Source organism: Ornithorhynchus anatinus, chromosome X5, assembly GCF_004115215.2.
Source record: "Ornithorhynchus anatinus isolate Pmale09 chromosome X5, mOrnAna1.pri.v4, whole genome shotgun sequence".
Classification (NCBI taxonomy): domain Eukaryota; kingdom Metazoa; phylum Chordata; class Mammalia; order Monotremata; family Ornithorhynchidae; genus Ornithorhynchus; species Ornithorhynchus anatinus.
In genome coordinates this window covers 55,732,879-55,755,124 of record NC_041753.1, presented here as the reverse complement: position 1 = coordinate 55,755,124, position 22,246 = coordinate 55,732,879, and the positions used below count along the sequence as shown (strand labels likewise).

The window sequence follows — 22,246 nt, the reverse complement described above, 5'->3', positions numbered from 1 at the left end:
TGACGTATTTACCTGAATGAGCATTCAGTTGACCATTCATTAATTCAATCATGTTTATTGAGAGCTCACTGTGTGCAGAGCACTGTACTAAGTGCTTGGGAGAGTACAATATAGACAGACACATTCTCTGCCCACAACAAGCTTACAGTCTTGAGGACCAGAAATTTACCTTCCTGTTGGGTTGGGGAAGCCATTCAGCAGCTCTTGAAAAGACTGTGAAATCCGGACACCCCAAACCCTTCTCTCAATCTCACTATTAGAAAAACTTGTTGCAATAGAGTGAGTGGAAACCTGGAACAAAAATGACAGTGGATAAAGATGTGCTGAACTGGGGAATTTTGCTTCAGCTGGTGCTGAAACCATCTGCTTTGCTCTGAACCATGTTTATTCGTTTACATAGACCCTTAGCACCTGAAGCAGTACTATATATCCTGTGACATCATAAATCCTTGATGATTATGATGATAACATTGGTAAATCCACATAATAAGACAATGATGTACCTGTGCCTGTATTTTGTATTCAGTTTATTCTAACCCCCATCGAAGTGGCCATTGAAGACATGCAAAAGAAGACCCTAGAATTGGCTGTGGCCACTCATCAGGAACCACCCGATGCCAAGATGCTTCAGATGGTGCTGCAAGGTTCAGTGGGAGCCACTGTGAATCAGGTAAAAGGCATCTAGAAACTTTTTGCTCGGTCTCAGAACTCCTCTGTTGGCAATTATTTTGACTGTGATTGTTTCCAGTGTCTCTCTGCCCTCTTTGTTCTGTTGTGCTTGGGGTGGGTAGGAAACAACGAAACATTTTCAGAGGTTAGAAAAAATTTTTGTTAACCTCTCTTACTTTTCCACCTCTTCTTCCTCCACCTCCTGCTTCTCTACCTCTTCATAACACTTTTATTGGCTGCCTAATCTAGAGAAAGAAACCAAGGAGATGAATGGTTGGGGGAAGATCATCCTTATCTTCCTGCTCCTCAGAGCCTGGTTCGGTTCAAGGTTGATTCTTGGGGAGATCCAGGTTAGACCAGGGCAGAAGGCTAAACTAACTGGGGGTAATGACCAGGCAATTCCAAAGTCATTCTGAGGTTTCAAGCTCTCTCAAGATGGGAACTGGGGCTCAAACTGACCTCATCCCAAGCTACTGGGTTGGCCCCTGCGATTACCCAAACTCCTCAGTGATAACACAGAAGCCTTCTCCAAGGCAGAATGGATCCCTCCCACCAGGCTCAGTCTACCCACTGGGCCGATTTGGTTCTCCTAACTCTAGGCAATATCTGCTCTGAGCTTGATAGTGTCATACTGCCAAAACCTAAAACTCTATACGATTGCAATTAAGTAATAGCATCACTCTTCTTACCAACGGGCAGCACTGGGAAAAGGGAGAAGGACTGCCTTGCACCCACAGGCAGGTTCTGTGTCTGGATCCAGCATCATGTGACCAATCGTTCCCTGCCAATTCCTGATACCCCACCATCAGTTTGCTCCTTATTTATTTTTAGTTAATTCACCTGCAAACTAAGCAAAAAGTTAAAGCTAATGGTATCAATTTCCTGGTAATTTTCCATGAAGCCAAGGCAAGAGTTTTTCAATAATAGAGGTCTACATTTTGTTGTTTCTATCAGGGACCACTAGAGGTAGCCCAAGTGTTCTTGGCCGAAATTCCAGCTGACCCAAAACTTTACCGACATCACAACAAGCTGAGATTATGTTTTAAGGAATTCATAATGCGGTAAGTAGGAGGGAAAGTGATTGGGAATCCAATAGAACGGTGCTATTCATTCACTAGGAGAAGCAGCGTGGCTCAGTGGAAAGAGCACGGGCTTGGGAGTCAGAGGTCATGGGTTCGAATTCGGCCTCTGCCACTTGTCAACTGTGTGACTTTGGGCAAGTCACTTAACTTCTCTGGGCCTCAGTGACCCCATCTGTAAAATGGGGATTAAGACTGTGAGCCTCATGTGGGACAACCTGATTACCCTGTATCTACCCCAGTGCTTACAACAGTGCTCTGCACATAGTAAGCACTTAACAAATGCCAACATTATTATTATTCACAGACGATACTAATGTTGCTGAAATGTTTCACTGACCCCTTGCAGACCCAGTGAATGTTGGCAGTTGGTAATAGGTGTCTGTTGGCAATCTTTTTAGGTTGCATCTTGTGCTATGGTTTTTTGAAGCTGAAAAATATATCCCACTTCAAAGTGAGAGGCAGAGTGCCTAATATGGGGGCCACACCTGGGCCACAATGACACAACCATCGTGGGTAGGGAGGCCCTCAGCCCAGCTCCCAGAGTAGTGGGGCGGGGGGGAGGAGGGGGAAGGGTAGGGGCCCACTCTAAGTGTAGCCCATCCGGCTCTGTCAGAAATTGCCCAATGGGCAAGGCCTAAAGGGACATAATAATGTTGGTATTTGTTAAGCGCTTACTATGTGCAGAGCACTGTTCTAAGCGCTGGGGTAGATACAGGGTAATCAGGTTGTCCCACGTGGGGCTCACAGTTAATCCCCATTTTACAGATGAGGTAACTGAGGCACAGAGAAGTTAAGTGACTTGCCCACAGTCACACAGCTGACAAGTGGCAGAGCCGGGAGTCGAACTCATGACCTCTGACTCTGAAGCCCAGGCTCTTTTCCACTGAGCCACGCTGCTTCCAGCAGTCAGTCTCCAAAGAGTCCTTATAAAGCTACTTGGCCAAAGAGATTAGCTCTCATGAAGCTCGGTCTTTGAGATATTGTGCAGATGGGTAGGGATGTGGTGATCATTTGCACATACAGTGCCTTTCATCTGGAGGGCTCAGAGTGGTTTTTGAACAGTATTATCATTCTTGTCTTACAGCTGGAGAGTCAGAGGCTCAAAATGCTTGAGTTAAGTTTCTTGATCTATCTGAGTTGATGAGAGGCAGAGCAGGGAACAGAGTAGTGAGCTCTCAGATCTTAGCTTTCTAATCTTGTTACAGCTTCCAATTTCACCTCATTTAGGAAGAAAGTTTCTAATAAATGGAAAAGGCAAGGCATTTAAGTATACTCAGAAGACCGTTTAGATAGGTTGCAACTGTTCAAAATAATGGTGTTTTCTAGTTTTTCTTCCTCACAAAGAGTAAAACTTTGTTCAAGGGTTTTCTGTCTTCAAAATCAGGATCTTCCCTTTCCTAGGGCTTGGATTCAGATAGGGCAAACTGAAGGGAAGCACCCAGCCCTGGCTGGGTGTGATTCAGGGATCGCATCTACCAACTCTGTTGTATTGTGCTTTCCCAGGTGCTTAGTACAGTGTTCTGAACAATATAAGTTCTCAGTAAATACTACTGATTGATTAATTGATTCAAAGAGTGCCAGAAATGGAACTGTATGCAGTCATGGGGAAGGAGGTACCATAGAAAAATGGGGGTTGGGGAAAACAGACTTCCTCTCTTCACCTGGACCCCTACCCCATCCCTGTCCACGGGGACCACTATGATTCCATTGTAAATGGTGAGCACATTTGGCGGCGATATTTGAAAATGAACATGAGAAAGCAGAAAACAAGGAGATGGCAGTCTGAAAAATCCACTTTTCCACTGCAGTAAGAACTCCTTACAGAGCTCACCTTTTACATTGGATGCCCGGGCAGAGCCCTGGCAATGTGAACAGTACCTCCAATGAGTCTGCTGAAAGCACCCCCTCTCCAACTAAAACTTTCCACGTGGCTGGATTCAAGGAGCCTCACTCCAGTCTCCCCTGGAGCTTTCTCCACCAGAGGCCACAGTGTGAAGGTTGGAATGAAAAAGAGTCTTTCCTCAGAGAGACAGTAAAATGATGGCTCCTCAGACTTAAAGCCATCCAAAGTGGCTGCTGCCACCGCCAATGGCAGCTGTTTTCCATCCCCTCTGAAGATGATTCACGTGTGAAAATTGGGCAGTGTTCCTGCATCCACCTCTGGCAGGGTTGGGCGGCGGAGGCAGCTACCCAGTTGATTTTTGCCACAGGGGGATATTGTTCCAGAAATGCCACAGTGATGAAGAGGTTGCCTGGTAACCACCCTTTCATATTTTCCTGTCCTGAAGGCATAATCCCTTCTGCTGCTGCTGCTGCCGCCCTGCAGTTTGCCTGTCATCTTTTCTTCCATCCTCCTCCCTCCAGAAAGAAAACTTGTAATTCACCCTATTGAATAGCCACTGACATGAATGGTAGAACTAAATGGCCAGGGAAAAGGCCCTTTCCATCTTTTCCCCAACACTTGGGTTACTTGAAAAAGTCTTTGCATTCGTTTTTGAGCACTCTCGAGCCTCTGTCTCTGAAGCGAACAACTTTCTGCCCCAGGTGTTCCCAAAAGCTGAAAGAAATTGTAGGTGAGGAGCAGTGTGAGGGCCGAATTTGGCTTGCCTTTTGCCTAACTTAATTGTCAAAGTTAATCAGCAATCTAGTGGTTTTTAAGCAACAGAGTTTATCATTAGCTTGGGATTTATATGTTTTTCTTCTTCTTCCAATCTGCCTTTTTCATAGCAAATTAGAGGCAGGGTGAAGGGGAATTTTACACCTAGAACATATTGCACAGCTAAGAGGACAAGCAACTAAGTAGACTTTGGCTGCAGTTTCCTGCATGAGTGTGGGCGGCCCCATGTCTGATTATGATAGAAATGCAAGCAAGTTGGGTGCTGATGCCTGGGATTCATTCTGCCTCAGTGAGGTAGCCTTCCTGGCCCGGCAGTGCAAAGAAGCTAGTGACATCTCCAGAAGATGGCACACAACCTGCCACAGTCAGTATTGCTACCATTTTGGATTCTTGCCAGGACACTGCCTCTCATCCCGTACTACCTCTCCCTGAGGTAAACGAGAGCACTTGGAGTTTTCAGGTGGCAAGATATGGGGAACAATGTCTGGCTTGCCTTCTCCTGCCAAAAAGAGACCCAAGCCACTGTTAAAAAATAGTGATAAGGGATCCCAGTTACACTTCCCTAAATAGGGTTTTCAGAATCACACACCAGGCAGCAGTGACAGAATCTTTTCCATTCTAGATGATGTCACAGGGCCAGCAATCAGAAGGTTTTTTCTGTTGTTTTTTTTTAAAATCACACTGGGGCCAGGAATGAGGGAAAATACATGTGTTTTGAAGAAATAATAGCTGGAAAGAGAAGATTTGCATATCTAATAGTAAAGAAAAGCCTGTTCGTGTTCTAAACATTAGGCACATTGTTCAAGAGCAGTTCATCCATGTGAAAATCTGACCTCTGTCATGTTGCCAAGGTCACCGAGACCTGTTTTAATGTTCTGAGTAAGTGCTGGGCATTAAGTGAGAACCGCATAGGCTAGTTTCCAGGCACACACCTTGGCGCTCTCTTTTTTCTCCAAGTCTTTAAAATGAATTAGTGTGAGTAATTCTCATTTGCGTTGGCTGTTGCTTGCTCCCTTTCATGAGAGTTACCATCTCTTCTCCCTTGGGCACTCGCTCACTCACAACACATCTCCTCCTGTGGGGTGGCTTGGTGGAGCTGGGCTAGATGACAACCTTTCAAGCTCTATTCCATCTTGAGGATGTGATGACCCATTTGATGACCATGTAAATGAGCCATTGGAGCCTAGGCCTAGTGGGAATGAGGGTGGGCCAAATTAGAATCTAGCAGCAGACCTCCAAGTAATGGACTATCCAGTAGTGAATCACCTCTCCTTTCCAGTCAGTCAGTAAGTCCATGGTATTTATTGAGCGCTTAGGAGAGTACAGTGTAACAATGTAATGGACACATTCCCTGCCCACAATGAGCTTACAGTCCCTTTTTGTTTGGCATCCATGGGACTCCAAACTGGAAAGGAAACTTTAATGCCTTAGCTTCAGGTTGCCGTGGATTAAAAAGGACAGTAAGGAAGTGAAGATGATGAGAAGAGCCCAACCTGGAGTTTATTTTAGTGTCTGTCTTCCCTGCTAGACTGTAAACTCTTTGAGGGAAGGTATTGTATCTACTAACTCTCTTCTACTCATCCAAGCACTTAGTACAGTGCTCAGCACTGGTAGGAGATGGTGAGGGTGACATTTGTAAATGTAAGTGGGGTCAATGCAGATTTACTCTTTCACTGGAACAGTAATCCTCTAATTGCTGATGAGCCATGAAAGAAACCAAGTTGGAGTTTTTAACTCTAAGATGGTGCCAAGGAAACACCTCTAGTCTATAAGCTCAATGTGGGCAGGGAAGGTGTCCGCTAACTCTGTTGTATTATACTCTCCTGAGTGCTTAGTACAGTGCCACTCTGCACATAGTAAGCACTCAATAAATACCATTGGTTGACTGATTGATTGAAGAAAGAGGGAAGAACTGCACTGGGCCAGACATCCATTCCCACCCCTCCCTTTCTCCATCTTCAGAAAAGCCACTCTCAGGGAAGAGGTTGAAGAGAGGGCGTAAATGTTTCACCCCCATCTTAGGTTCAGAGTTCCACCATTGCCCCCAGTTTGATTCAGGGCTGGCTTCAAACACATTGCTGCCCGGAGGCAGGAAAATATTAGCCAACCACTCCTGTTCCATGTCACTCACAACACATCTCTTCCTGTGGATGGGCTTGGGAGAGCTGGGCCAGATGACAACTTTTCAAGCTCTATTCCAGTTTGAGGATGTGATGACATCATCACGTCACTTGGCATATGCACGCAGCTTAGAGTAATAACATCATAGAGGGGCCTGGGTGAGTCCCTGGACCTAGAACATTTCTCTTGGGGAGCACAGACCACCCTCCTCCTCCAAAAAGCCATTGCATTCCCCTCCCAAGTCCCTGTCCACACAGGTGCTAACATCCGACTTAAGACGGTTTCACATTTTTAACCGCATTCACCCTCTGGTTGTTCCACAGCCCTCACCCCCGACCCCCACATTTTGCACCTGCCTCACTTGCTTCTCCCCTCAAGGTGGCCCTCCTTCGATGGTGCCTTTAACCACAGGATCCCGATGCTTCTGGTTCATTGGGAATAACCAAAATGCTTTCCTTCTTCAAACTTGCATTTTGAACACAGATGCGGTGAGGCAGTGGAGAAAAACAAGCGTCTCATTACCGCAGACCAGAGGGAGTATCAGCAGGAACTGAAAAAGAACTACAACAAGCTGAAGGAGAATCTCAGGCCAATGATCGAGCGTAAAATCCCTGAGCTTTACAAGCCGGTCTTCAGGGTCTCTGGTGAGAAGAGGTAAGAACGGGCACGTAGGTTCAGGTGAGCAGATATCTCAATTTCAGCCGGACAGGTCTGAAATTTCAAGGTCTGTCCACCACCCACTTCATGTTCTTCGGGACACCTTTATGTCCTGGAAAACCTAAAGAGAAAAATGGACTGCCAAGATGTATGCAGTCTTAGCTAATGGGAGAGGTGACCTAGGATGCCCCTACCAGCTTGTATCTCCCTCTCTCCCCTTTGGGCCTATTCCCTTTATCTGGTCCCACCATGGTCCACCTAAAATTACCAAAGTACTTTTGGTCTTAGAAATAGGTGCCTTCTGCCAGTCGAATGAAAATGGAATCTGTGGTCTTCCTACCAACCTCAGGATATGTATTATTAATTGCACTGCAGTTTTAGGGAAATAAATAAATAGAGGAGGAGATCAATATATAATGAGATCTTAGAAGCAGGCTTAAAATTAAGTGTAACATAGACCACTGTGTCCTTCTTGTCCTCTCGGAGGTTCCTTTAGGGTTAGCCTCTATCCCATGATCCTCCCAAGGCTGAATTACAGCTTGTGTTTTTTCTGGCACAGCATGAAGAAAGTGCAGCTCCCCACACATCTTTTGCAGCGATCTCCATGACTGTTGCTCCCCTATCTTGTGTCTTATTCTCTGTCTTTGAAAGACTGCTTGATTTCTCTCACACATCCTATTTTCTGTCTCTCCTTGATTTCAGGGACTCTTTCCACAGATCTAGTTTCAGGAAATATGAAACCCAGGGATCCCAGAGCACCTAAAGGAAGGAGGAAGGTTGCCCTCACCCAGGCAATGAAGGGTGAGGCATTCATTGAGACCTTGCAGTGCAGCAGTCGAGACGGTGCTCCTGGTCTTCACAAATTGGGACATTCTTCACTGAGAGCAGTACACACACTCCCAGACAGGCAGGTTTCTGTGAGCCAGAAGACCCAATGTCTGGGGCAAGAGTTGGTTGAGGAAACCAGCCCGAATCTATTCCATTCTGACTTTGGTGGGTGAGGTAGGCAGGGAAAGGGCCGGGAGATGCGAGAGCAGAGAGCTGACTTTGTCGGCTTTTGTATTTATTGAAGCATGTTTTTCCACAGGATTGTACAAAACAAAACATTCAAAAAGCAGCTTTTCCTGCTGAATGGCCAATCACTGTTTACCCAGAGGGCAGACTTCCTCTAGTTTAGTTGGAGGTGTTAACAGGATAAACCCAAGACAAGATGGTAAAGGTTGCCCAGATGCCTATAGTTTTAAGAGTATATTTTACTCACCTCCAGATAAGCAACAACTGCACAAAACAATAAGCAACTGGGATGTTTCTGTCTCATCTGAAGTCTGAAAACTGTGGGAGTCATTGCCCATTTGCCAATATGACCAGTTGGTCTGTGTGTGCGTGTGTAGGGGTGGTGGTGGTGGGGGGAAGGGAATAGGTTATGCAATTAATATTCCTTGATTAGTTTAGTGTACATACAGTTACTTGTCCTTAGATTGTTAGCTCCTTGAGGGCCATGGGTTGTTTCTAATTCCCACCCATGTGCTCCTTCCCAGTGCTTTGCACATGGTAGGCACTTAATAAATATTGTTATTACTTTTTTTAAAAAAAAGCAATACACTTTAAGCCCTGGTTTAGAAAGCATATGGTGTTCTGAGCAATGTGGCCCTAGAAGCAGGTAATCCACAAGCAGAGTAATCCAAGCAGCTCCCCTCCATAATACTGATATGCTTTGCAATTTCACACACTCTTTGGGACAAAGTAGAATCTTTTATGAGCAAAACATTCCAGAAACTCTGCCCTAGCTCAACATACTTGCTTCAGTGCTGTAAAATACTGTAGCTTTTAATTTCGCATTCTTTGGCAACTGTCTTTTAGCTGGAGGATGAATATAATCACGATATGAGATTTAAATTATACACTCTAAAGATACATTATTTTGACTGGTACAGGAAAAGTCTTCAGGACAGTTTCAAAATCTACCAATCAGGGTAGAGTTCTACTTTGTAGTCTTTTCAGTGCTATTCATTTTATAAGCAATTCAGGTGAGAGCAGGGTGTACAAGCAACTAAGGTTGTGCCCTGAGCCACAGTGGGGCTTTCTAATTGAGCTCTTTGATATGACAACTAGGAACCTTTAACTGGGGCGGTTTGCAGGGCTAGGAGGCTGAAAGAAAGAACTTTCAATGAACCCATCCAGTGGAATTCGCAGAGATACAACCCTAAATTTAGTGCTAAATAAATAAGCATCCTAAATAAGCATCATGGAATAGAATGTCTTGAAGAACAAAAGTCAACACAGTCACCAGAAAAATTAAAAGTCACTAAATGCCTTTGGTTTCACAAACATTGCTTTGAAAAATCTATGCAAATTTCTGGGAGTTTAGTATTTAGGGTCTCTGATCTTGCCACGGTTAAGTCTTTTTAAATTTTTATTATTATTTATTTTTATTTTTTATTTTATCAGAACCCATTTGGGCAAGATAAAGAGCCATCTTCAAGGACGGTTCTATTGGCCTTAGTGCTCCTTTACTGATCTCAGCCTTGTCGTTTTTCCTAGCCTACAAGATTCTAGGGTAAATGACTGAAATCTACACTGAATCATGTATGCTGAGTTTCTGGCATCACTCAGCGACAAGTGCCTAGGAGTCAGAAGACTCAGTTCTAATCCCAGCTCTGCCACTGACCTGCTGTGTGACTTCAGACAAGGGTCATTTAACCTCCCTGTGCCTCAGTTTCCCCAGCTATAAAATGGGAATAAGATACCTGCTTCTTCCTACCTCACCAGGATGTGAAAAACGCTTTGGAAAAATCATGAGCACGCTATAAATTTGAGGTATCCCTATGTTCCTTAAGCCCTCCTATTCTATAAAAGAAGACTTAGCAAGTCAATTAGTTTGAAGACAAATGGTACTTATGATGCAAAGTCAGCAGACATTGGTTGCAGTTGTCTATATATAAAGACTTTTTTGTACGTGTTTTTTTAAAGTGAGTTGGTTGTTTTTTTTTGAAAAGGTGTACAATTCCTTTACATATCTTAGATATCTAATTTTACAATAAAGTTTTAACAGTTAAAGTTTACCCCAAAATTCTGTTATAAATGGCTCTGATTTATAAATAAAAAGATAATCAGTGTGCTAAAATGGGAGTTTCTTTGCAGTGTGTATAACTTCAGGGATCTAAGATCTGAGAACTGATAGAGTCAAGTCATTTCAATCCCAACTGTCCATCCACCTGGATTTTGACTGTACCCAGTATGAACCAGCGTTCAAGAACTAAAAGGCACCACTAGGCAGTTCAGTCCTAATCCCTTAGACCATCTAGTTCCTTGACCTTTATTTTAAGACCATACCTTAATTAAGGTGACCACAGAGCTAGAAATGAAGGCCCCACCTAAACTGCCTGTCATGTCAGTTTGTGTTGCCTGGTAAAAGCAGAACAGTGATAGCCTCAAGAGAGAAGGTAAAAAGTGGTGTCTACTGAATGTTGAGGTTATCGATCAATAAATGGTATTTATTGACCACTTGCTACGCACAGAGCACTGTTCTAAGCACATGGGTGAGTACAATACAACAGAATTAGCAGACACACTCCCTGCCCATAATGAGAAGTTATATATCCCTCCGGGAAAATGAATGCCAAACAAGTTCCCTAGTCCCCCTTTGTTCAGAAGTGCTCGTTCCCAATGGAGTCCACTTTAAGGCTAATACATAGAATTGGACCTCTCCTGTCATCCCACAACCAGAGTTGGTAAGAGTTTCCTGTGGGTGTGTTGCTCTTTGTATGAAAACGCACAATCCTGCACTTGAAACAAAGCCACAGGGTGGCAGTTTTCCCAGTTAATAATATGGAATAAGGAGACGTCTTGGCAGCCCTGCTAGGTTTACATAATTAGGCTGATGTTGCTTATTTCAGAAGTTGGGGGGCGGGGGTTTCCGCAACCTGCAGTTATGCCATTTCTATTCTAACTCCATGCCGGTGGCTTTTAACATCATCGGATGCATAATAAACCAGAAGGTTCTAAAGATTTTAGATGGGATTGTTTATGTAATTGAACTCACCAATTGATTAAGAAGCTAATTTGTTGCAAATTGAGTGAATGAGTTCCAGGACTTAAAAAAATCAAGCCTACATCAAGATTTTAAAAGTGGGAGAAAGGGAGGGAGAGAGAATGTGTGTGTGTGTAAGTGTGTGTAATGGAAAAGTTCTTCTCTGGATGGCCAGACTAACCCAAAAAGCTACAAATGAGTGACTGACTGGAGAGAAAAAACAATACCCCAGGTTTTTCAGCATCCTTAATGCTGTGATATTGATGGGACAAATATTAGAATAGGAATCTAGTAAAAACAAAAACAAAAGAAAACCACATCCCTCTGGACTGTAGTGGGCATTTCTAAATCATTCTCTCCAGGAGGGGTCAAGAACACAGTGTAAGCAACATGCTTTGGTCCTACAATAAGAAGGTAAAAGTAAATGTCTTAGGTGACTGTCTTCTGAGATTCTCCTCAGGGTGACTCTCCAGTCAGACCATCAGGCTCCAAAGAGGATACCATTTTTTTCTCTTCATAAAACAGTGCTGGTGGAGAAAAGGGATGGGCAGTGAGTGTGGGAAAAGAGAAAAATACGGAACCTCTCAGAAGCAACCTGACCTTGGATATGGAAGAGTTCTAAGTGGAATCTAGAGGTGGGCTCAGCAACTCCAGTTTGTTCTCTTAGCAGCAGTCGGTGACAGGATGGGACGGATGGTGGAGTGTTGTCAGCCTCTCTCTACTTGTCCTTCACTTCTGATGCTAAAACAGGTAATCTGAACACACCATTTTGTTCATCACTGCCTGGCCCCACCCCCTTCCAGCCCTCCCAAAAAAGGGGTGTGCCTCCTTTAAACCATTTAGGGATTATCATCAAAGAGGAATGATTGGAACACAGGGTTCACAACCTTTGGGTAAAGTAGAGGATTTTGTCAGTAGGACAGAGAATCTATCCAATTTCCCTGGGCAGGTAATAGTATGCTGGGATGCTGGTGGCCTCCATATTCTAGTAGGGAGATAGAGCCCATGGAGCTCCAAATACAGGAAGAGGGCAGGAGGCATAGGCACCTTTCCTTGCCAGACCCCAGGGATTCCAATAAGATTCCAGGCTGTAAACCCGGTTTGGGCAGGGATTGTCTCTCTATTGCTGAATTGTACTTTTCAGGCGCTTAGTGCAATGATTTGCACACAGTAAGTGCTCGATAGAATGAATTAATGAATTCCAGGGCAAAATGAGAAAGCTGTTCTTATCAAATGTTACAGCACAGTCCTGGTGCAGAATTAGCACATTATACTCTTTGACCCAAATGGTTTACCCTTGATTATTACATGGGCCACAGGCTATTTTTTGAAAGAGCTATAAGGAGCCATGCCAAGAAAGTGTGAGGAAACTGGCCAGCATTGTGGGGTTGGTCATCAAGAAGGAATGATAAAAGGTAGGTGATTGTGGCAAACCGACGCCCTGTGATAAAGGACAATTTTTCAGTTGAAAAGCAGTCGTTGTACCTTCTTTTATAGGGCAGGGTTTGGCTGGTGATCAGGGTATCTGTGATTTATTTCACATATGAGAGGTAGAAATCAAAAGCTATATCACTTTATATGACTCTAAAGTTATAAATTGAAGTGGAACCCTTGAAATTTCCCTGGCCGGTCTCAGATGGATTTTAGGTAGACTTATATTCTCGAAGCAGTTAATAAGGAGACCTGGAGTCATCCCTTCCAGTCCTAGCTAAAATAAAGGGAAAGTTCCTCTCCTCTCAAGGTTGAGGCGATTTTGTTAATGAGAAAAAAATAGCCGACTTTGTCCTGAGCGAGTGAGTCAGCCTGGGGTCTTTAACATTCCAGACTGAAGCCGGCCAATTTTCTCGGCCAATCTGAGAGGCTCCCTGAGATCGATACAGGTCCCCAGATCACTTTCAAGGCCTGCAAACAATCATCACATTCCTCCTTTTCATCTCAGCAGGTTGTCACTGAAGCCCAGTGAAGCCTCTGGGCTGGAATGCAAAATCCTGCAACTCTGGCTTCCTGGCCCAGGGCAGGGGGAGCAATGCGAAACACACTCCGATCCAACTTTTTGGAACATTTTGAAGCTTCTGATTCTGCCTCTCCAAGAGAGCCAGGGCACTAAGAGATGCAAGTGGAGGGTCCATAATTCATTTTAATGTCTATCTCTCCTGTACACCGTGTTCACCTTGTATCTACCAACGCTGTTGTACTTTCCCAAATCCTTAGTACAGTGCTCTACAGAGAGGGGGTTTAACAAGTACCATAATAATAATAATTATTATTAATAAGGACCCCATCTGGCAGAGCTCCCAAAGCACCTGGACTTCCAGGCTCAGGGCTTGTAACAAGTGCCCTCGGAGCTTAGCTACTACACACGGTCTAACCCTGAAACACCTTGGGGCTTTCAGCTGCACTACGATCAGTACTCACTCTGCTGAGCAGAGAGGAATGCCCCAAAGTAGAATTTTATCCTTAATCCACTGCCTGCTTGGTGTCAGAACAGAATAAAGGGACAAAGAGAGCAGACCCGTTGCCCTGGGGACTAAGCAAGACTGCTGGGGTGCTGGCTCTGCCCCACATCCCTCCAAGTCTCACTTCATTCATTCATTCATTCATTCATTCATTCATTCATTCATTCATTCATTCGTATTTATAGAGAGCTCACTGTGCAGAGAACACTGTGCTAAGTGCTTGGGAGAGTACAATATAACAATAAACAGACACATTCACCACTCACAATGAGTTTACAGTCTAGAGGGAAAGGCAGACATTAATATAAATAAATAAATGACAGATATGTACCTAAGTGCTGTGGGGCTAGGATGGGGGGATGAATAAAGGAAGCAAGTCAGGGCCACGCAGAAGGGAGTGGGAGAAGAGAAAAGGAGGGCTTAGACAGGGAAGGCCTCTTGGAGGAGATGGGCCTTCAATAAGCCTTTGAAGGAGGGGAGAATAATTGCTTGCCTCATTATTTCTTATGCCTTCATGTAGATTTGTAGAGAGAGGTGAGGGGAAAGGAAAAAGAGAGGAGGGGAAAGAAGAGCAAAGATGGAGTAGAGATAGGCAGGGGGGTGGGGGGGAGGTAGGGGAAGAGGACCACCATCACAGTAATCAGGAGGGAGGAGCTGAAGTTAACATTTCTTACTGTCCCTCAACTGGCAAGGGTACAGGATGATATGGGGATTCAAAACTCTCCTAACCACAGTCTCTGGGCCCTCACCTGCTCTGGAGAATTATAGACAGGTGCACACTGTCCTGGGGAGAGCCACAGGCCTGGGATTGTGTCCTCTTGGCCCTACCTCCAATGCACACAGCAGGACCTCATAGAGCAACCACTGCATACGATGCTGATTTATTAGACACCCAGCACCTAGGATGGCCCCTTGGAGTGTGGTGATCTCCCTTCTTTCTGTAAGCCAAATAAACCAGGCAGGTTTCTCATCATCAAGTTAGAACAGGTTCACAGTAGGCTGGCTTGAATTTTGCACCTACAACTTTGACAGAGCCCCTTTTGAAGAATGAGAGGAACCCTGCATTCCACCTAGTAAATAATTGCTGGAATTACATTCCTGTGCATTCAGGCACAAGGTGAGTACATTGTGAAGCTGCAAAAATGCTTTGGTCTAATGGTGAGATCCAAGATAGGCTCTCATAAGCATCCTCTCCCCAAACCTGGGCAAGTGAAGTTCCAATAACAGACAGTTACCTGCTAAAACAGTTCAGATCATTTGGACCCAAATGATAGATGAGACCTAATCTAACTGGGGTTTCTGACTCCAAAGGAGTGCAGACTACATGAGCTATTTATATTTTTTGCTCATATGCAGATGAGTGTTAACAGACTGGTTGATAGTCACGCCTTTGACTCAGACTGTGAATGATTTATGGTTAAACAAAAGCATAAAAGAATTCCTTACTAAAATCACTACCTTCCTAATAAGCAAGCAGGAAAAGTGTGTCTGCAAGGGGTATACCTATCAAAAGCATGTACTGCTCATGAGTAGAAAATCCTTGCCGATTTCAGGAAATCAGTTACCAAAGCGAATCTCCTGATTGTATTTGAGTTGAGCTGCAGCACACTAGTTGCAGCTATTGTCTGCAGGACAGAGCTAATTTTCAGGTGAGTGGGGAAACAAAGGACTTCACTGTGCTTTTTAACAGATAGAAAACCATTGTGAATTGAATTTGAGTACAGAGTTTTTGTTTAAATGTTTGTGCACTCCCACAGTGAGCTAATAATGGTGGCATTGTTAAGCACCTACTATGTGCCAGACACTGCACTAACCGCTGGGGCAGATATAAGCAAATTGGGGTGGTCACAGTCTATGTCCCACACGAGGCTCACAGTCTCAATCCCTATTTTCCAGATGAGGTAACTGAAATCCAGTGAAATGACTTGCCCAAGGTCACAGAGCAGGCAAGTGGCTGGAGAGCTGAGATTAGAACCCATGACTTTCTGACTCTCAACCCCGTGCTCTGTCCACTAAGCCACGCTATTCAGAATGTACACGCGACGTGGGTCCTGTTCTCTGGGAGCTTTCAATTATCCATGGTAAATGGATGTGATCGAGGTGTGAATAGACAGTCTAATGAAGGGAAGGGAGGAGGGTGGGGAGGGGAATGAGACTAACAATCAATCAATAGCATTTATTGAATGATCACTTTGTGCAGTGCTAAGGAGAACAATAATCGTGGTATTAAGTGCTTACTATGTGCCAAGCATCTTACTAAGTGCTGGGGTAATACAAGATAATCAGGTCGGACACAGTCCCTGTCCCACGTGGAGCTCACGTGGAGTCTAAGTAGGAGCAGATGAGGCAACTGAGGTGCAGAGAAATTAAGTGATTTGCCCAAGGTCACTCAGCAGACAAATGGCAGAGCCGGATCTAGAATCCCGGTCCCCTGACTCACAAGCCTATGCTCATTCCACTAGGCCACACTGCTTCCAAGTAGAGTACGTAAATAGGTAAGCACAAAAGCACAACAGGAGGTTCTGAGTCCCTAAATTCTGAGGTGGTGCTAAAGGGCTGCTGTGATCTTTGGGACCATGTGACCCAAGGAGGAGAAAACCTCTTGCCATGGACCACCCCAAGGCAACCAACCACCTTGCTTAACATAATAATAATTATGGTATTTGTTAAGTGCTTACTATGTGCCTGAGCTCCCCAAAGTCACCCCTCCCCCTTCTGCTTCTCCCCCAACCCTCTCCCCTACTTTCCCATCTTTCCCTGCATTATCCTCAGAGGAGATCTCCCTTCTCGCAAGTGCCACCCCCTCCACCTGTGCTTCGGACCCCATTCCCACTCACCTTATAAAAACCATCACCCCTGCCCTCCTCCCCTCCTTAACTTCTATTTTAAACCGCTCACTCTCCAATGGCTTCTTCCCCTCTGCCTTCAAACATGCCCATGTCTCCCCCATCCTAAAAAACCCTCTCTCGACCCCACTTCTTCCAGTTATCGCCCTATCTCCCTACTACCCTTCCTTTCCAAGCTCCTAGAACGAGTCGTCTACACTCGCTGCCTAGAATTCCTTAACTCCCATTCTCTCCTGGACCCCCTCCAATCTGGCTTCCGTCCCCTCCACTCTACCGAGACTGCTCTCTCAAAGGTCACCCATGACCTCCTTCTTGCCAAATCCAATGGCTCCTACTCTATCCTAATCCTCCTTGACCTCTCAGCTGCCTTTGACACTGTTGACCATCCCCTTCTCCACCACACCTTATCTCACTTGGCTTCACGGACTGTCCTCTCCTGGTTCTCCTCTTATCTCTCTGGCCATTCATTCTCCGTCTCCTTCGCAGGTTCCTCCTCCCCCTCCCATCCTCTAACTGTTGGGGTTCCTCAAGGGTCAGTTCTCAGCCCTCTTCTGTTTTCCATCTACACTCACTCCCTTGGTGAACTCATTCCTCTCACAGCTTCAACTATCATCTCTATGCAGATGACACACAGATCTACATCTCCTCCCAGTCCTCTCCCCCTCCCTTCAGGCTCATATCTCCTCCTGCCTCCAGGACGTCTCCACCTGGATGTCTGCCCCCCACCTAAAACTCAACATGTCCAAAACAGAGCTCCTCATCTTCCCTCCCAAGCCCTGTCCTCTCCCTGACTTCCCTATCACTGTGGACGGTACGACCATCCTTCCCGTCTCTCAAGCCCGCAACCTCTGTGTCATCTTTGACTTGGCTCTCTCATTCACCCCACACATCCAATCAGTCGCCAAGACCTGCCGGTCTCCTCTTTATAATATCGCCAAGATCCGCCCTTTCCTCTCCACCCAAACGGCTACCTTACTGCTACGGGCTCTCATAATATCCCGGCTGGATTATTGTCAGCCTTCTCTCTGATCTCCCTTCCTCCTGTCTCTCCCTGCTCCAGTCTATTCTTCATTCCGCTGCCCGGATCATCTTCCTGCAGAAACGTTCTGGGCATGTCACTCCCCTTCTCAAAAACCTTCAGTGGTTGCCCATCACCCTCTGCATGAAACAAAAACTTCTCACTCTAGGCTTCAAGACTCTCCATCCCCTTGCCCCCTCCTACCTCTCCTCCCTTCTCTCTTTCTCCTGCCCACCCCGCACGCTCCACTCCTCTGCCGCCCACCTCCTCACCGTCCCCCGTTCTCGCCTATCCCGCCGTTGACCCCTGGGCCACGTCCTCCCGCTGTCCTGGAATGCCCTCCTTCCTCACCTCCACCAAACCAATTCTCTTCCCCTCTTTAAAGCCCTACTGAGAGCTCACCTCCTCCAAGAGGCCTTCCCAGACTGAGCTTCCCCTTTTCCCTCTGCTCCCTCTCTGCCCCCCCTTCACCTCCCCTCAGCTAAGCCCCCTTTCCCCCCCTTTCCCTCTGCTCCTCCCCCCTCCCTTCCCCTACCCTCAGCACTGTGCTCATCTGCTCATTTGTATATATTTTTATTACCCTATTTATTTTGTTAATGAGATGTACATCCCCTTGATTCTATTTATTGCTATTGTTTCAATGAGATATACATCCCCTTGATTTTATTTATTGCTATTGTTTTTGCCTGTCTGTCTCCCCCGATTAGACTGTAAGCCCGTCAATGGGCAGGGACTGTCTCTATCTGTTGCCGATTTGTACATTCCAAGTGCTTAGTACAGTGCTCTGCACATAGTAAGCGCTCAATAAATACTATTGAATGAATGAATGAGCCAGGTACTGTACTAAGCGCTAGGGTAGATACAAGCAAATCAGATTGGACACAGTCCCTGTCCCATATGGGGCTCCCGGTCTTAATATCCGAAGCAGGACCTGATTTTTTTTTAAATTGTATTTGTTAAGCACTTATTATGTGCTAGGCACTGTACTAAGCACTGGGGTAGATACAAGCTAATCAGGTTGACCACAGTCCATGTCCCATGTGGGACTCACGGTCTCAATCCCCATTTCACAGATGAAGGAACTGAGACACAGAGAAGTTAAGTCATTTGCCCAACGTCATGCAGCAGACAGGTGGCAGAGCTGGGATTAGAACCTAGGTCCTTCTGACTCCCAAGCCCATTCTCTACCCACTAGGCCATGCTGCTTCTGATGCAAAATGTTAGATTATGACAACAATGATGAGAAAGATGGGTACCTTTACTGGATTTACCTAGTGTGGCATCCTAAAGGGGGAGGAATAAAAAATATTCATCATGCCAATAGTCCTACCTTAATGAAAGGATCGAGATTTGCCCATACAGGTCTTGAACCAATTAGCCTGGCACAGATACAATAATATATTGGAAATTGCTAAAACCACTGAATTTATTTTGAATTAAATTAAGGCTCACCTGGATAATAGAATTGGGCACAGGTGGCTTGAACACACCCATTGTCTCTAGGTGTAGTTCAGAACAATAATACTGGCTCTTTTATTATTTTTCTTTGTTATAACATTTATCAAACCCTTACTATGTGCCAAATACTGTGCTAAGCCCTGGGCACAATTTATAGGTCCCAAAGGGATCTTTGAGAATTCTCTGAATCACTCTCTTGAGTAAGATTGTCCCAGTACAACTGAATATGTCAGTCTCTGAACACCTAAAGCCCAACCCAGGTTAAGGAGAGAATTCATTGAGGGTGGGGTTGCACCCAAGGAACTCTAGGCAGCAGGGCGTAGTGCATAGAGCGCTGGCCTGGGAGTCAGAAGGGCATGGTTTCTAACCCTGCCTCCCAACATGTCTGCTCTGTGACCTTAGGCAAGTCACTTCACTTCTCTGTTAACTTCTCAGTTAGCTGGAAAATGGGGATTGAGACTGTGAGCCCCACATGGGACAGGGACTGTTTCCAACCTAATTTGCTTGTAACTGTTTTAACACTTAGTACAGTGTTTGGCACATAGTAAGCACTTAACAAATACCACAATTATTATTATTAGGCATGAAGAGACAGTTCTAGCTCATTCATTTCCACATTCCTTCATCTTCACTCTTTAAAAAACCCCCACAAGAATAACTAAACTGTAGTCAAAAATAATAAAAAAATAGTTCCCCTGCATTAGATTCTAAGCGCTTTGAGGGCAGAGAGCACGTGTCTTGCTTAATACAGTGCTTTGTACCCTGTAGATGCTCAGAAAATGCCATTCATTGACTGACAATCAATCACTGTACTTTGCTCTCTGGAGCGCATAACAGCAACAAACAAAAACATCCCCTGCCCTCAAGGATTTCAAAAGAGAAAGGAGTTTAGTTTTTTCATCTCTCACCCTGTTCTCTTTGCTCTTGGCAGGAAAATCCTCACACAATAAGTCACTGTGTTCTGCTTTTGTAAACACCTAAGGGCCAAGGCAGTAGGTGCTGTATAAATGTTAATTGTGAGTGTATGCCTGCACGTGACAAAAGCCAGATTCAGTTTTAACATTCAGCAAGGTGACTGTAGATTAGCAAGGAAAAACTGACCTGAAACCATTACCTTTCTCTGTGCCCGGAAAATTGGTAAACTAGGACTATGCAGCCTAGCTCGGTCGGAGTCATTATCTCCCCCTTTTGTTTTAGAGTCTCAAGTACTGAGAATTGCATTTGTCGAGATAATAATAATAATAATGTTGGTATTTGTTAAGCGCTTACTATGTGGCGAGCACTGTTCTAAGCGCTGGGGTAGACATAGGGGAATCAGGTTGTCCCACATGGGGGCTCACAGTCTTAATCCCCATTTTACAGATGAGGTAACTGAGGCCCAGAGAAGTTAAGTGACTTGCCCACAGTCACACAGCTGACAATGGAGTGTGAGGTGATGGTGTAAGGTGACCAAAAAAGGGGAATTTGCTTCTATCCTGGTCTCAGTGAGCACAAGGTTGGCAGTTTACAGGGAAGGGGAGAGAGGACTGAGATAATACATTTTTTTGTTTTTTGTAAAATGCCTCCTGCATTACTATGCACCAGTGGCTGCTTAGTAAACACTGCTGGATGATTTGATGATACTTTTCAGCCTGCTCTGCATATTATTCAGGGACTGATTATCCAGTTTATGAATCGTCCCACCTTGCAGCCATTTCTCTGCTCCGTAGAACTTTAGAAATAAAGGAGAGTGTGGAAAGGCAGAGAGTGAGGAAAGACTAGGGACTGTGACCTACCTGATTAACTTATATCTACCCAACGCTTAGAACAGTGCTTGTCACATAGTAAGTGTTTAATAAATACCATTTTAAAAAATTGGAGCAAGGTTGGCTTTAGGCAATAATCCAGTGAGGCAGCTGCCTCAGGGCACACTATCAAGGGAAGGTAGCAGCAGCATGGTCTAGTGGATAGAGCTCTGGCCTGGGAGTCAGAAGGTCATGGGTTCTAATCCCAGCTCCCCCACATGTCTGCTGTGTGACCTTGGGCACTTCTCTGTGCCTCAATTACCTTACCTGGAAAATGGAGATTGAGACTGTCAGCCCCACCTGGGACAGGGACTGTGTCCAACCTGATTTGCTTGTAAACTCGAGTCTCCGCCCTCGACTCTCTCCCATGCCCCTGCTGCCCAGTATGGGTGAGTTTTGACTTGTGGCAGATTGCCTTCCACTGGCTAGCCACAGCCCAAGCTAAGAATGGAGTGGGTAGGCCTCTGCTTGACTCTCCCTCCCATAGCTGAGACTGGCAGAGTACTGGACCCTGAGAGGGAGCTTCACTCTAAAGATCCATTAATTATTCTATATCTACTCCAGCACAGAGTTTTGCACATAGTAAGCATCAATAGAAGCTATAACTTTATTCAGTAGCATTTATTGAGGTCTTATTACAGGCAGAGCCCTTGGGAGAGTCTACTGCAACAGAAGTGGTTGTCACATTCCCTGCCTAAAAGGAAATTAAAGCAGAAATCCTTCCCACTTAGGACACTGACAAGAGCTTATAAGAGAGAACATTCAGGTGAGAAGGACCGAACCTTTGAAGGGCCTTTCAGATCAAAGCAAAAACTTTGAATTGCCTTTAGAGTTGCAGGTGTTAATGTGACTCACATCTTTAAGCAAACAAGATACACTGGGCACTTGTTGGAGCTTCCAGGTGGCATAGAGATCATTTTTATTGCTTTGATTCCAAGTTCACCAGCTAAAAATCCAAGAGGCTCTTCTGCCCACTGTCCAAATCAAACCCTGGCTCAGAAATCAATTAGTACCTTAGAGAGGCATGTTAATTCTTTCAGGCCACTAGCACCCTGGGAAATTCAGGAAAGCTGGGCTGCAGAGGGCATATAAAAAGGGATAGGGTTTCATGCTGGATCACTTTAAAACTTGGTGTTTAAATGTGCCCTGTGCCATAATCCTACCATCTGAGTGGTCATGGGGTTGGAGAGGGCAGAGCTACAGGAAGCCCAGAGAAGTAGCAGGATTGATGGGAGAATGGTGGGGGTGTTGAAATGGTGATGAGGATAGCAGTGGCCAAGCAACAGAATGTGTAGGGCTGATCTTTTAGTCATCACATCTTGCTGCAATTCAAGGAGGACTCCCTCCCCCAACAACAGCACTTATGTACATATCTGTAACGTATTCATTTATACTAATGTCTGTCACTCCATCTAGGCAGTAAGCTCATTGTGGGCAGGGAATGTCTCTGTTGTACTCTCCCCAGCGCTCAGTGCAGTGCTTTGCCACAGTAAGTGATCAATAAATAT

General features: G+C 45.1%; 1 protein-coding gene across 5 annotated transcripts in view; it reads left to right on the top strand.

Annotated features, from left to right (window-relative positions):
- DOCK8 (dedicator of cytokinesis 8) overlaps positions 1–10,208 on the top strand; it is a 194,247-nt gene extending 184,039 nt beyond the window's left edge. For 3 of the 5 annotated variants that reach the window (XM_029055093.2, XM_029055090.1, XM_029055095.1), the window contains 4 exons: positions 527–670; positions 1,624–1,730; positions 6,973–7,143; positions 7,849–10,208. In XM_029055093.2, coding sequence (XP_028910926.1) covers positions 527–670; positions 1,624–1,730; positions 6,973–7,143; positions 7,849–7,909 — 483 coding nt within the window. In that variant the 3' untranslated portion in view covers positions 7,910–10,208. The remainder of the gene's footprint in view (positions 1–526; positions 671–1,623; positions 1,731–6,972; positions 7,144–7,848) is intronic. The other 2 variants (XM_029055091.1, XM_029055094.2) reach the window with 2 other exon arrangements.
- Positions 10,209–22,246: the final 12,038 nt, after the last annotated feature.